This window comes from Antrostomus carolinensis, unplaced genomic scaffold (assembly GCF_000700745.2).
Source record: "Antrostomus carolinensis isolate BGI_N321 unplaced genomic scaffold, ASM70074v2 scaffold33259, whole genome shotgun sequence".
NCBI classification, from domain to species: Eukaryota; Metazoa; Chordata; class Aves; order Caprimulgiformes; family Caprimulgidae; genus Antrostomus; species Antrostomus carolinensis.
In genome coordinates this window covers 1-13175 of record NW_010338476.1, presented here as the reverse complement: position 1 = coordinate 13175, position 13175 = coordinate 1, and the positions used below count along the sequence as shown (strand labels likewise).

Genomic DNA, 13175 nt, shown 5'->3' with positions numbered 1-13175 from the left:
CTTGTCCTTCAGGCGTTTTAGGCGCCACAGCTGAGCCCCGAGACGGGCGGGGGTGCGCCCGCTGCCTTGCTCTGGGGCTGGGTCTTGCCGGGGAGGAGCCCGTCCTGCTGGGGGAGGCACCGCACCGACCCTCGCCGGGATCAGAGAGTAGAAAATCTGCCGTTTGGGAGTGAAAATGACACTAAGCTGATCCATGTGACGGATTCTTTGCCTCTCTTTGTTCTGCATTTCCTTCGGCGTCATTGTTGTGACAGGATTCCTTAAAACTGCCAGTTAATTGACCCATTTTTTTCATCTACTGAGGTGCCCGAAAGAAAGAGTAATACCGTCCCCCCGGTACCTTCTGGGTGTCCCCTGAAAATCTGGTGTGAGTTACTGAAAAAATGCAACGTGTTCTTCATTGTGTAACTACTGTTTTGGCTCAAAACTGTTCTTTTCCTTTCCTGTGTGGAAAGTCGCAAGTCCTGCAGTCTGGTGATTATTCCTCCCCCTCCCCGGAGGGTGGGTGCCTTTCATTATAAAAGTGCTATTTGCAAGAATTTGATTATTTTTCCATCTTTCATGTCACTTAAATACAGTTTAGATATGTTTTATATATTTGAGCAAAAAAATAGTTTCTGTGTTAGCAGGAAAAACTTGTCTGGAATCTTTTCCTACTGATGAGATTACAGATGTCAGTATGAGACCTGACTTTCTACTGCATTCTTTAAGAAAATGGGGTTTGGTAAAGATATGCTTGCTATGTCTGACATGCAGAAAACGCCAGTTAGCTTGGAAAAAGTTACTTGGAGATTCACAGAGTTTACAGGTGAGAGCGTAGGCATGAGCTGCCTCACAAATACTAGGGTTTTGCAAAGCGATGAATAGGATATTTCATTCTTTCATGATGGATTTGAGACTGAGTTTCCAGCACTGTGATTTCCAAGTCACAGTAGACACATGTAATATGAAGCAGTCTGAAATCTGTAGGCTTGATTTATCCAGAGCAGTTCTGTGAGCATGGTTATGTCGCAGCAGTTCATAATTTTGCTGTTGCTGTATGTGCTGTTGGTATCAGGGCGCTTATAACAGCATTCAGAACACAGGCCAGGTCTTGGACACTGCCTGCTCCCTTCTGTATTGCTCGGATGACATCCCAGCAGGGAAGGTTTGCCAGTTCAGTTTTGGCAGTAAAGAACAACTCGTGGTGAGGTCTGGGTAGGTAAGTTGTATATAATGCAGGAAGGTGGAAAGAAGTCACCAATGCGACATAGCAGGACAGGGGCAGATGTGGGAAGGGAAGGCCCTGCCTCTCCTCCTCCGTCCCTGGGCTCCAACTGCCTTTTTATTTTGCCATCCTAACTCCCTTCAAGTAAGTTTCCGTAGGAGTAAATACAGCAAAATTCAGCTATGAAGTGGCATCATGACAGCTGAAAGTTTTCACGTGCCAGTACCACTGTAATCCAGCTTTAAGAAATCCTAGGAATGTAACAGATACTGACTGGATTTCACAGATTTCATTATATTTAAAAGTATACCCTCTGTTTCAGTGTTTTCCATATTACAAGAGATTATTTTGATCTAGTCCCAAGCAACCATAAAGTGTTACTAATATTTAATTCCGATATTCCTCCCAAACTGACCACATTATATTAATTCCTCAGTCATGACCAACCATATCACCAAAAACTACCAAGAGTGAAATTAAAATTAGATTAAGGTTTTTAGTTTAAAATATCTGTAGAAAGTTCTCTCTAATGCAGTACACAGATGAGTTCTTAATGTGTACAGATGTGAAAGTGGGTCAAAACAGTCTTATTTTGGCAAAATAAATCTTGTGACAAAAACCAATGAAGCTTCCATAAAAGTTTTCTCGGTGATTTATTGTCTTCTTATTCAGCTCCAGTTTTAACAGCTCATGTGCTTTTAAGAGTTACTAACATGCTTAGGACATGTGTGTGTGGGAAACAGGTACCTCTACAAACTAGGTGTGAATTTTAACTAATTTTATTCTTGAATAGAAGCCCACGTAAAAGCCTGGCTTCCTGTGGAGGCTGCATCCGTTCAGTTTAACTATACTCTGTGGGTGTGTATTTCTATGTAAAAATAGATGGTACAATGTTGTTCCGTGCTCAAGCCCCGAGGAGCTGTGGGAAAAGTTCATTTTCTGGGTTGGTGACATTGGCTGTCGGAACAATCTTATGGGAAGGTGTTTTCTATCATGTCACTTTTTTTTTTCATCTGCTTCTCCCATCTCTCTCCACAGAACGTCAGCAAAGCTCTGCAGAAGGGATGCCGCTACTTGGTGGTCGGCCTGCAAGGATTAGCAACGGCCTATTCTGCTCCCTTTGGGGTGGCAGCTCAGGTGGCATCCTTCGTGCGCTAGCATGGCTCCGCACGCCCCACCGGGGAGGACACGAGGCCACTGCTGCTTTCTTAGGATTAAATCTGAGACCCGCATCTGAGAAACCTCTTGGTCACGCAGTCCCCATCCCTGAGCCCCTTGGCCAGCTCCTTCCCTGGACTGAGTGCTCTTCTCTGCACAAACTTCCAGCGCTTTATAAAATCAGATTGGGTTGAAGAAAGGCGAGGATGAGGAAATAATCTTTGATTAATTGAGCTGAAGTTGTGTTCTCAGACACGAGTAGGTTTTCTAAAGCTTTGGGCTTTGGAAGGGAGCTAAGGATGGGTGGAAAAGCAAGTAGATGAGGGAGAGAGAAATGAAGGGAAGTCAAGGATGGGGGGGCAGCTGGGGAGGTGATGATCAGAGTCTGGCTAATGAGAGGAATTGTCAAAGCAGTGGAGGAAACAGATAACGAGGAATCAGGAAAAGGTAGGCTTTGGTTTTCTGATGTCCTTTCTTTTTTTTTTTCCGCTGAGAGGGTTAAGATGATAAGTATACATTAAAATATACTCAGATATAAATGGACTGTGGTCTGAGACATGGTCAGCTTTGCTGCATTACTGCTGTTCATCTCAAACACTGGAAATCATGGGCCTTTAAATCTTAAGACTGATGTACAAATCCAGAAAGAAAATGTGGTGGTTTTCTTACAATTTTGGGGCATTAAAGGTTCACTGTGATTATTATTTTAAACTTTTCCTCTGCTGCTGTGAAACATGCATATACTTATCTTACTGAGAAGGGAGTTTATATCTGACATAGGCAATTCTGGAAGCTAGGGCTGTGAGAACACCCAGCTCTGTGGTGTTGACTGGAAAAGAAAATGGATTACCAGCTGCAGCTGAAAAAAACTACATAGAGCTTTTGTGTAAGAAAGTACAACCTTTTTGTGTAAGAATGTGGCCAAATAACATGCCAGCTACTTCTTCATTTCTGCAGGTGGAAGTGGTAGCTAGAGAATGTCAACATCAGATGGCTCGGCTCCATGGTGCAGATGGACCAGCTTCCATGTCACACCTCCAGGGATATAAATCTTGTATCGATGACACAGGAACAAGGGGGTTTATGGCCCTTCAAAATGCTGTGGAGTTTGGTTTTAATGTTTTTTTTTTAATCAGTCTTACAGTAGCAGTAAATGATTTCCCTGCTAGCACTTTCTCTGTATTATAGATCTTCCTAGTTTTGATAGTATTTTTGTAATCAAGAAGTTGACTTGTCTGGAAAAAAATGCTGTTCATTGGCTTTCTTTGCCTTTTTTGAATGAAGGTGTTTGCCTGTCTTAGCAAACACTGTATTTCTTTTAAACGTAGCAAATGAAACAAAGATGGATTTTTTTAATAGTCTTTTCTAACTGGACTGTAAATAAAAGTAATGTGATCCATATCTTGTGTTTACCTACATACATAAGTAAGCACACAAAGGAGGCGTTTCTTCGCAGTGGCCCAAGCAGCAAGGGGAAGCTGCAGTGTAAACTTCCCTGTGGTGTTCTGCCCGTGGCCTTGGTGCCCATGTAGAAGGACGTGGTTGTAGCCCAAACTCCGTGGAAATGCTCAGGAAAGGCAAGATGTGGAGGTGAGTCTCTACAGGATCTACGACTGCATGAGTTGGGGTGGGAATAGCCACAAAGGGATTTTGCTCATCGATTTCATGCCTTTAGTTGTTTCTCTTAAACTTTCTTGAGCTTCCCTGTGGGGACATCCTGTCCTCCAGTCTGCCTGACCAGCTTGCCAGAAGGTGTTGATAACTGCTGTATCTTCTGCAGTAAGAACAGGGCTATCCTAACACCCACATGCCACACCAGCCTGCGTATTTTGGGATTAACATCAAATTTTGTTACACTATGTTTTACAGTGTTTTTACAGCATGAATTGTTACAGCTTTTTCCTTTTTTTTAAATGACTAAAGCAATGCAGGGGGGATTTGTGTCTCCATTCTTCTGTGTGAAATGAGTGTCCATCTGTTTGTGTGTGTGTCCTCTGAATAGCAAGGCTACTCCCTCATTGCAACACCCAGGGTCCAACCCATTCAGTGCAGGGACTTTCCACAAAGGTAAACATGAACTTTAGTTTGTGAACTGCTCAGCACAGTGGTTACTGCTGACTTTTGCCTGCTGACCTATGGTCTCTGCTCGCCTGGTGCAACTTTAAGGGAATAGCCTGGTTGCCATCCATAGAGAACCTGAATGATATGTAAATGGTGTTTTCTGTGTGAGCCTGAGAAAAGAAAACCTTGATGCATACGGGCGAGTCAGCTTCTGCTGAACAGTGTTTCTAAAATAGAGCAAAAACAAAGAAACAGGAGAGAGAGAGAAAAAGTAAGCAAGTACCCTACACTGTTGCTATAAAACAGCTGGTGATTCATGCCAGCCTGTTTTCCTTCCTCAACCTGAACTCATGGTTCTCACTGAAGCTACCAATTACTGCTGCTTATCAGTCCTCCTTGAGCAGTAATTCACTTCTCAGCTGGTGGAGTGAATTTGTGAGGCCAAGCCTTGGCCTGGGGGTTTGCTGCTCTCTTCACCAGCCCAGCTGACTCAGCACTGTCTAGAAAATGTGAATTTGGGGCGTGAGGTTCCTTTTTCAGCGGGATGGATGGCAGAGGGCTGTAGTTCCTGTCAATCGTGTGCCAGGTCTGGCTTAGCTATGATGCAAACAGGTAGGACAGGGTAGATTCTGCAGTGCTGGATGTTGTCTCAGTGATGTAGGAGATGAGCAACTACTCCCTAACTCAGCATTGGGTGTCAAGGTCATCCTGCTCAGCCAAAAAAAAAAGGCAGCCTCCATCTGAAGCAGAGCCTTTATGTTGGAAGTCTGGAAGTGACTCAGAGGAGAGGGAGACGTCAGTGATGATGTGGAGGCTTCTGCACCGCCTTTACGTGCTGTTGGTGAGGCTGGCCTTGGAGGAACCATCCCATGAGGGAGAGCTTTCAATCCATGGGTGCAGGCTCTTCTATTAAAATAGACCTGTCTACACCTTGATTCCAGGTTCTTTTTAAGAATAATAATGGACATTTGACCCTCTTGTTGACACAGGTGGGATGTGGTAGATATTGCTGCTGGATGAAACACGTCCTCAGGCACTTGATTGGGACCTCTACCCATCGCTTCACCCCGCAGGTTTTTGTTTTCAGTGGTGTGCTATTATGCTATCTGGTTCCCTTCAGATTTCTACCAGCTCAGGCTCCCGTGGAGGATGAAGGCTGGGGCACTCGCTACCTGATAATCGTAGCTTTTAATGTCGCACCTCTGTGGGCTCATAAGGAATTCAAGCAATCGGGGTCTGTTTGTACGACAGCTTGGGGAGTAATCTGCAGAAACGAGCTGTGCTTGCGAGGACTCGATCGTTCCAAGAAACAAAACCTTAATTCCAGTTTTATTGACTTAATTTCTTTTCTTTTTTAAATTATGCTGTTAATTAGCTATTATTATGCTATCTGGTTCCCTTCGGATTTCTACCAGCTTTTTCACCATGTTTTATAACAAATGGCAGGATAAATAAGTTCAGCAAGTGGAATACATGCAAGAGTGGCAAGAAGTAGTCAGCTCGTCCAAGCTTCTCTCAGGAATGAACTCTGCTCACCTGACAGTCTGGCAAGTCACTTTTAAATTAAATCCCTGGGTATTCCTAGTGCCTGTTCAATGAGTCATGGAGCAGTATAGAGCTTATTTCTGCTGTTTTTGCCAAAGCATTGAATTTGGTTTACTGTAGGCTCTGAGGAAATGGCAGAGGACTCACAGCTATTGTCCTTTGTTCTGCAAGGTTAGCAGCAAGGAAGCAGTCTTGCACAGCGTGCTTTTGAAGTGCTGTAACTGGGGAGAGCCGTACCACACCACGTCACTTCAGCACTTCCAGGGCTTTGCCAGTCCCAGGCCAAGGTTTGCTTCAGGGAAGAACAACCTTTCTGTCCTCTGCCCATCTGTGAGACTGGCAAGGGAGCAGGTTTTGTGTTTGGGTTGCCGTTCTCTCTTTTGCTGTATCCCGAGTCCCTTGTTAGCTAGGCACTGGCCTCTTCTGAGACAAAGCTGGTCCTAAAATCTGTACCAAGTTGCTGCAGTTACCTGTACACACTGTGCTTTGTAAATCCTTTTTCTCCAAGGAGCAGAGAGCCTAAAGAGTTCATAGATTAATGGAGATAATTAAATTAAAACAAAGTAATGGAAGCAAATTCTCCCCTTCCTTCTCCTTGTAGGAAAAAGCTGTCAGACTGCTAGGCCTGTTTCAGGTGAAGTCTAGCCTGAGCTCAGAGAGGGTGGTGCTCCTTCCTGAATCCTGCGTCACCTGCAAGGAGAGGCTCAGGACTCTGAGCTCGTTTAGCTGGAGGAGGAAAGAAGACCTTGGAGGGACTCGACAGCACCTTTTCAGTACCTAAAAGGGGTTGCCAATAAGATGGAGTCAGGCTCTTTAGTGAGGTCCACAGCCAGACAGCAAGGGGCAGTGGTCATAAACTGGAACTGGGGAGTTTACAGCCGCATACAAGGGGGGAAAATATGGTAATTAAGCATGTGGAGAGGTTGCCTCAGGAGGATGGGGAGTCTCTGTCCCTGAAGGCTTTCAAGGCATGACTGTACGAAGTGCAGAGCAACCCATTATGAATTCAGTGTTGACTCTGCAGTGAGTGTGAGCAAGAGAGGCTGGAGGAGAGATCTCCTGGGGTCCTTCCAGCCTGGGTGACTATCTGGGGCTCAGAGTGGGATCCTGCCATGATAAGCAGATTTACCTGCTGTATGGAGATGTAAAGGACGGATATCCTCACCCTTGCCAAGAGCACAGACACTAAGAATAAAGCTTTGCTTTTGGTAACAAGGAGTGACTTGTGAAGATGGCAGTGCAAACTGCCTGAAGAACAGTTTGGCCCCCAGCAAAGTTTCCACTGCATTGCCCGATTCCGGCTGAAAGGCAATTGTCCTTTAGTGCCATCTCCTGGGAAAAAATCAGATTTCCAGCCTTGTCAGCCTGCCCCATTGTTCTGTGTCATCTCCTGTAGGGATTTCCTGCAGGCCTCCCCGAGCCTGGCCTCCTACTTTGTCCAGATCCATCTTCAGGATGTTGGATCCCAGCAGTGTAATGTCTGTTTCTGCAGACCAGTGTTTTCTACACAGTTGAATCCTGAGCCTCCTGTTTGGAAGGGTTTCACATGTAAAGCCATAGGAATGTTGTTGTTGTTATATTGGTTTGGGGTTTTTTTCTTCAACACCTAAAAATTCATTACACTTTGCCCTGAGGTTCTTGCTGTGCCTTAAAAAGATGCATTAAGGATGCTTCACTGGAGGAAAGGGGAAGGGTCACAGCCACTTCTTGTTTCTGAATATCATCCTTTGCTGGAGAGATCACAGCTGCTTAAGTCAGGATGTGTCATTTCAAATGCAGGGGGAACAGAGGACACAGACTGGAATGACCCCCCCAGGAACTGCCTTGGACCCCAGCTCCAGCACGCTGTGTGTACTTGCGTGCTGATGTTTTCTGCATTCCCCTATTTTGGCTGCCCATAAAACAATCCTTGCTCCCTCCTTTCCTGGGACACTAAACTAGCATCAGATGGCTTGTTCCGCTGTGCCTGAATTAGGGTGGGGACTTTCCTATCATTGATGAATCCCATCCTCTCCCTGCGATGGCTGCTAGTCCAGAGCTGCAGGAGTGTGTTAGTCCTTGAATGAATGTTAGTCCTGCAGAATGAATGCACTGCTCCCCAGTAACGCCCCTCCTTCCGTCCTTACCTGCTCTCCCAGGTGATAGGCAGCCCTACCCTGATAATTCAAATTCCTAAAGCTGCCTGACTGATATACTCACTTGGAGAACTGCAATTAGGGAACATGGGGAGAAGTTGTAACATTATTAGCCTGCATTTGGCCCCACTGGGATTAACATTTTTCTGAACAACCATTTCTGTATTGTTCCGTTGAATTCAGAGAGACTGAAGTTTAGCATTTGACTGAAGGAAAAAGTAAATTTTCAATTTATCTTCCTGTTTGACTGGATAGTGAACAGAGCAGCCTACCTACCTGCCCAGCTTCTATGTATTTATGATTCCTCATGTAGGAAAAACCTCACAAAAAAGACCCCTTTATCTCACTGCTCTGATTCCATTAAATGGCATCTATCATTAATGACTCTATTTTTAATTCTATCATCACCAATTATTTGCCTGAGATTTTTCTCTACGTTAATTTCACTGAGCTCATTTCAAGTACATGACTCACTGAACTCTGATTTCCTTGGAAGACTGTAAGATGAAACAACAATGCTTTTATCCTCCCCTCCTCTCTGTGAAAGAATCTTTTGAATGTATTGTTTGTTCCAAGTTTGGAAGAAGGATATAATTTGTGTGTGTGTGTAATACAGTTTTTATATCTTGCTGAAATCAGCATAGGATGACTGCATACTTGTCCGTGTCATTCCCTTATCCCCACCTTTTTCTGAATTATCAGTCACTGGAAAAATAACTAGCATATCCCTGGTGTGGGCATTTAACCCCTATTCCTTCACTGAGACAAGTCCACCCTACATTTAGCTCTATCCTAACACGCCGTCACCTAATCTAGGCCACTATTTTGCTGTCTTTGTCACTGGGATTTCTTTGGAATGTCCATCCAAATCTCCCCCTCAGTGCAGTATTTTATGCCTTTCCAAACTACAGCACTGTGCACGTATCCGATGACCTACAAGATCCAAAATCACTTGTCGTTTTTAGTCAAAGCAAGTAAAATTTTTCAACTCTTTCCTCATCATTCACTTTTCTTAGACCTCTGATTAAGCCACTGCTACAAGAGTCTAGGTTTGCCTCCACAAGAATTATCTCCAATTGCCTACTGCATCTGAAGGTACTTTTTCCATAATTTTGTTCCACCTGAAAATTTGTAATGTGGATGCTTGTGAGCTGCCACCATGCTTTTTCAAGTTAGGCCAGCATCACCTGCTTTCATGACCAGGAGAGCCTGGCCCCCGTTTGCTGTGGGATTGACATTGCAAATCCTCCATCTGATCAGACAGATTTTAAGCAGCCTGTGGCAAGGACCTGGTGCAGAGAATTTCAGCACAACTGCCCTGAAGTTTCATGAAGTTATAAGTAATTGAAAATGTGGTCATTTCCTGTTGAGTGTAGGTTTACCTGTCTATGGCAAAGACAATCCTGTTGCACAGGAGGCTGTGGATTGTAACAAAAGCAGGACCTGTATTTTGTCTGAATGGCTCTATTCACGTTGCTTTTTAGCAGAAGGAGTTGGTAAGCACAGGTGTGCCTGGGATGGAGGACTGAACAAACTTGCTGGTCAAGCTCTTACTGGAAGCTTTTTGAGAAGTGCTTGGTGTGAAGAAGGCTTTTCTCAAAGGCTGCAGTCTTAGACCTGAAACATTAAGCCACAACCATGCCCTCTGCAGCTGTTTCTAATTTCATGTTCCTTGTGTCACAGCAGGAGAGGCGAGATTATGCAGATGCTGCCACCTTCTGTCATTCCTCTTTAAGCTCCTTCACGCCATAGTCTCCAAGAAGAGCCAGAGCTGAACATATCAGCTGCTTTTTGGGGCTGGTCTGAACAAAATCGCCTTAGGCTCCAGGCTGGTAGATTTAGGGAACGAGTGTTTAAGGTCCTTCTTGGATTTAGAAATAATTTTGTCTCTAAATTAATATGCAACCACTAGCAAAGGCTAGTTATTTCTGAATTTAGTTAATAAATCCTTCAAACTGAAAGATACTGTCTTTGTACACTACTGTGCTGTCCGTAATGTGTAACTAGGGAGGAGCTGTAGGTATTCACAACACCATCATGCTATATAGGTCCATACTTCTCCAAATTCTCATCCTGGTAAAGTATATCTATGTACACTCCAGACCTGTTTTGGTTTTTTTTTCTGGCACCCTGAAGAAGGAAGCAAGCAATAAATAATCCAAAATTATTTCCCCTTATTTCAAATCCTGTCTTTTTGATGCCTCTCAGACTGATGTTTGGAGGGGAAAAGCTTTCTGCATTTTGTGATTTGCACAGTGGAGAATACTACTAGTGCTCAAGAAATCACGGGAGGTGGTTACTCATTTTAGCCTTAAGCTTGTGAAAACAATCAGCTATGTTCATTAGGAATGCCTTTGCTTTTTGAAAAACTTGTGGCCAGGTTAAATATTAACTTTTTTTTCACTATTTTATTTCACTTGATGCATTGCTTTTGTTGTTAGATTTGAAAACCAGTTTGCAGTTTGTTTTTTTTTTCCCCTTTAGTACTTAAGTTAATTTGTTTTGATTCATACTTGTAAGCACTGCTTATCAAACAGTGTTTACTAATCACACAGTCATTGCAGTTTTGTTGAACATTTTCTAATACATTAGATGCCTGGTTCCCCTTACAGTGTTTTTCTGCTCCTGTGAGTGTAGTTACAGATTAAAGATCTCTGTGTGAACTCAATTAAATTACAAAATATTGACTCCATGTTAAATGAGAAGATTAACTGAGAGCCTGCAAGTGCTCTCAGTCTGCTCAGCAGGGCTAGCTCTCCTCTTGTGTCTGTGGCAGTATCATAAAAGACATCACGAGTAATTATTTTTGACTCAGTGGGTCAATGATTTGAAGGTAGGGGAGGTCTGGTCAAACCAGACTAAGCAGTTTAGCACCTATGATTTACCTGGTGCAAGGGGGAGGTCGCAGGAGTGTGGAGGATGTGGTGTCTCACCGTGGGTGAGAGGTTACAGCCGGCCTGTGCTGCAAGCAGGATGGCATTGTGCTGGATTCAGGCTTGCTGCCAGGCAGTTGTTGCAGCTGGAGATATCTCTCAAGTCTTCCCTGCATTGGTCCCATCTCAAGTGCACCAGTTCTGCCTCATTTCAGACTGGGCATTTAGGGTTATAAGCAGGAGCAGGAGGGGAGGGCTGTACTAGTGAATGGAGGAGGAAATCTGCAGTGCTTGGCACAACTCCTTGTCCTCCTGGGGGTCCTGAGGACTTACAGGGACTCCCATGATCTTTAGGCCAGACAGTGTGACTGAACAGGATGGAAAGGAAGCAGCCTTCAGAAGAACCCCTTGCCACAGACACAAGACACGTAACTTACTTTGTAAAGAAACCAATTTGCTCAGTAAAGTAGGGTAAGAAGGGGTTTCAAGTGATGTGAAAGGTGAGCAGGTGTCAGACTATCTCTGCACATGCCTCCCACACAGTCCAACAGCAGCACAAGGCTCTGCTGATCAACAGTTAATATCCAGAACAAACTGGGCTTGTTCCTAAGGGCAAATTCAAATTCCAAGGGCAAATTCAAAATAAACAGTAAGTCCTGCTTATCCTTAGTGTTGTGGCCTGCTTGTAGAAGGAGAAAGGTCTCAAAACTCATGACTGCCACTAGGACATGATTTAAACATCGAAGTGGTGAACAAGAGGGCAAAGGGGTTGCCCTCCCTTCCTGCCCTTTGCCAAAGCTAGTGAGACCTTCACCCCAAAATCTGTCAGTAAAATAAGAATAGCAGGGAGCAACTACCCAAGATGGCCAGGAAACCACTCAGTAATACTGAGCATCCTGATGAGAAAGGCAGATGTTAGTCCCTTCTGCACCACTGCTGGTCAGGTAGACTGTTAGTGTCCCAGCACTGCTGCCTGCCCAGCACTCCCCCACCTGAAAGAAACAAAGACACGTGCAACAAAATCTGCTTTCTTTCTCTTCTCTGCTACAGCAACAACTGTGCCCCTGCTCTCAGGCAGAAGGTGTCTGTCTCCTTGGCACTATTTCCTTCATTCTTTCATGCCTACAATCATATCATGGACTTTCTGATTAAGCAGTCCTCCGTGGACTCCCTTCTTGCCCATGAGGAAGATCAGGGCTTTGGGAGTCTTGCCAATACAGATGGATTTGCTGTCACTGCCTTTGCTTCTGACGTCCATCATGTTTTCTTCATCCACCAGCAGGCTGTCACGAATTACACTGCACTTTTTGCCAGCTACGGTGATTCCCGTTAGCAGGAACGTTTTGCGATCCTGTCCTGTGATTAAGCCCACTTCTTGAGGCGAGATGGCTGCAAGGAGCCCTCCTGGCTTGGCTGCCCACACACACCTGTTGTCAGAGAGGCCCACGATAGCCACATCTTCAACATTCCTGTCTGCCAGGATGCCGTTGATGTAGCACTTCCAGGAATCCATCGTGGCCCAGCTGCCTGAATCTCTCAAAAATGCCAGCACAGAGTTTCCTCGTCTTCTGCCTGTGGGACTTTGGTCTTGGCACACTGATCCTAAAAATTTCAATTTGAGTTTGACCTTCCTGCAAGCCTGAACGAGGGAGCTGCGGGAAATCAATAGGTTCTTGCTTTGCCTGTGAGGAGAGACCTGTGACGACCGCTGCGTTTGCCACTCCAGCCTGTTCTATGATGTCATCTTTGCCTCAGAGCCGGGTGTCCCACCAAGTGACTTCCCCATGACCCTGCAGATAAGAAAGCCTACAAGAAAGCTGGGGAGGGACTTTTCATAAGGACAGGTAGTGATAGAACAAGGGGAAATGGCTTTAAACTGAAAGAGGGTAGGTTTAGATGAGATATTAGGAAGAAATTATTTCCTGAGGGTGGTCAGACACTGGAACAGGTTGCTCAAGGAAGCTGTGGATGCCCCCTCCCTGGAAGGGTTCAAGGCCAGGCTAGGCTTTGAGCAACCTGGTCTAGTGGAAGGTGTCCCTGCTGATGGCAGGGGGGTTGGAACTGGATGATCTTTAAGGTCCCACCCAACCCAGACCATTCTATGATTCTCTAAGAGGGAAGCTCTCAGAGTGGGTCTCATGAGTTTGGTACCAGGCAGCTGGCACAGCCCAAGGCAGCCATACAGCTCGGGAACCC

The 13175-nt window shown here is 44.9% G+C and overlaps 1 protein-coding gene across 1 annotated transcript; it reads right to left on the bottom strand.

Moving 5' to 3' along the window:
* Positions 1-12087: 12087 nt before the first annotated feature.
* PFN3 (profilin 3) lies at positions 12088-12492 on the bottom strand. Its single transcript, XM_010175540.1, has one exon. It carries the CDS (start codon positions 12490-12492, stop codon positions 12088-12090), a length of 405 nt encoding a protein of 134 aa, XP_010173842.1.
* Between the last annotated feature and the right edge of the window lie 683 nt (positions 12493-13175).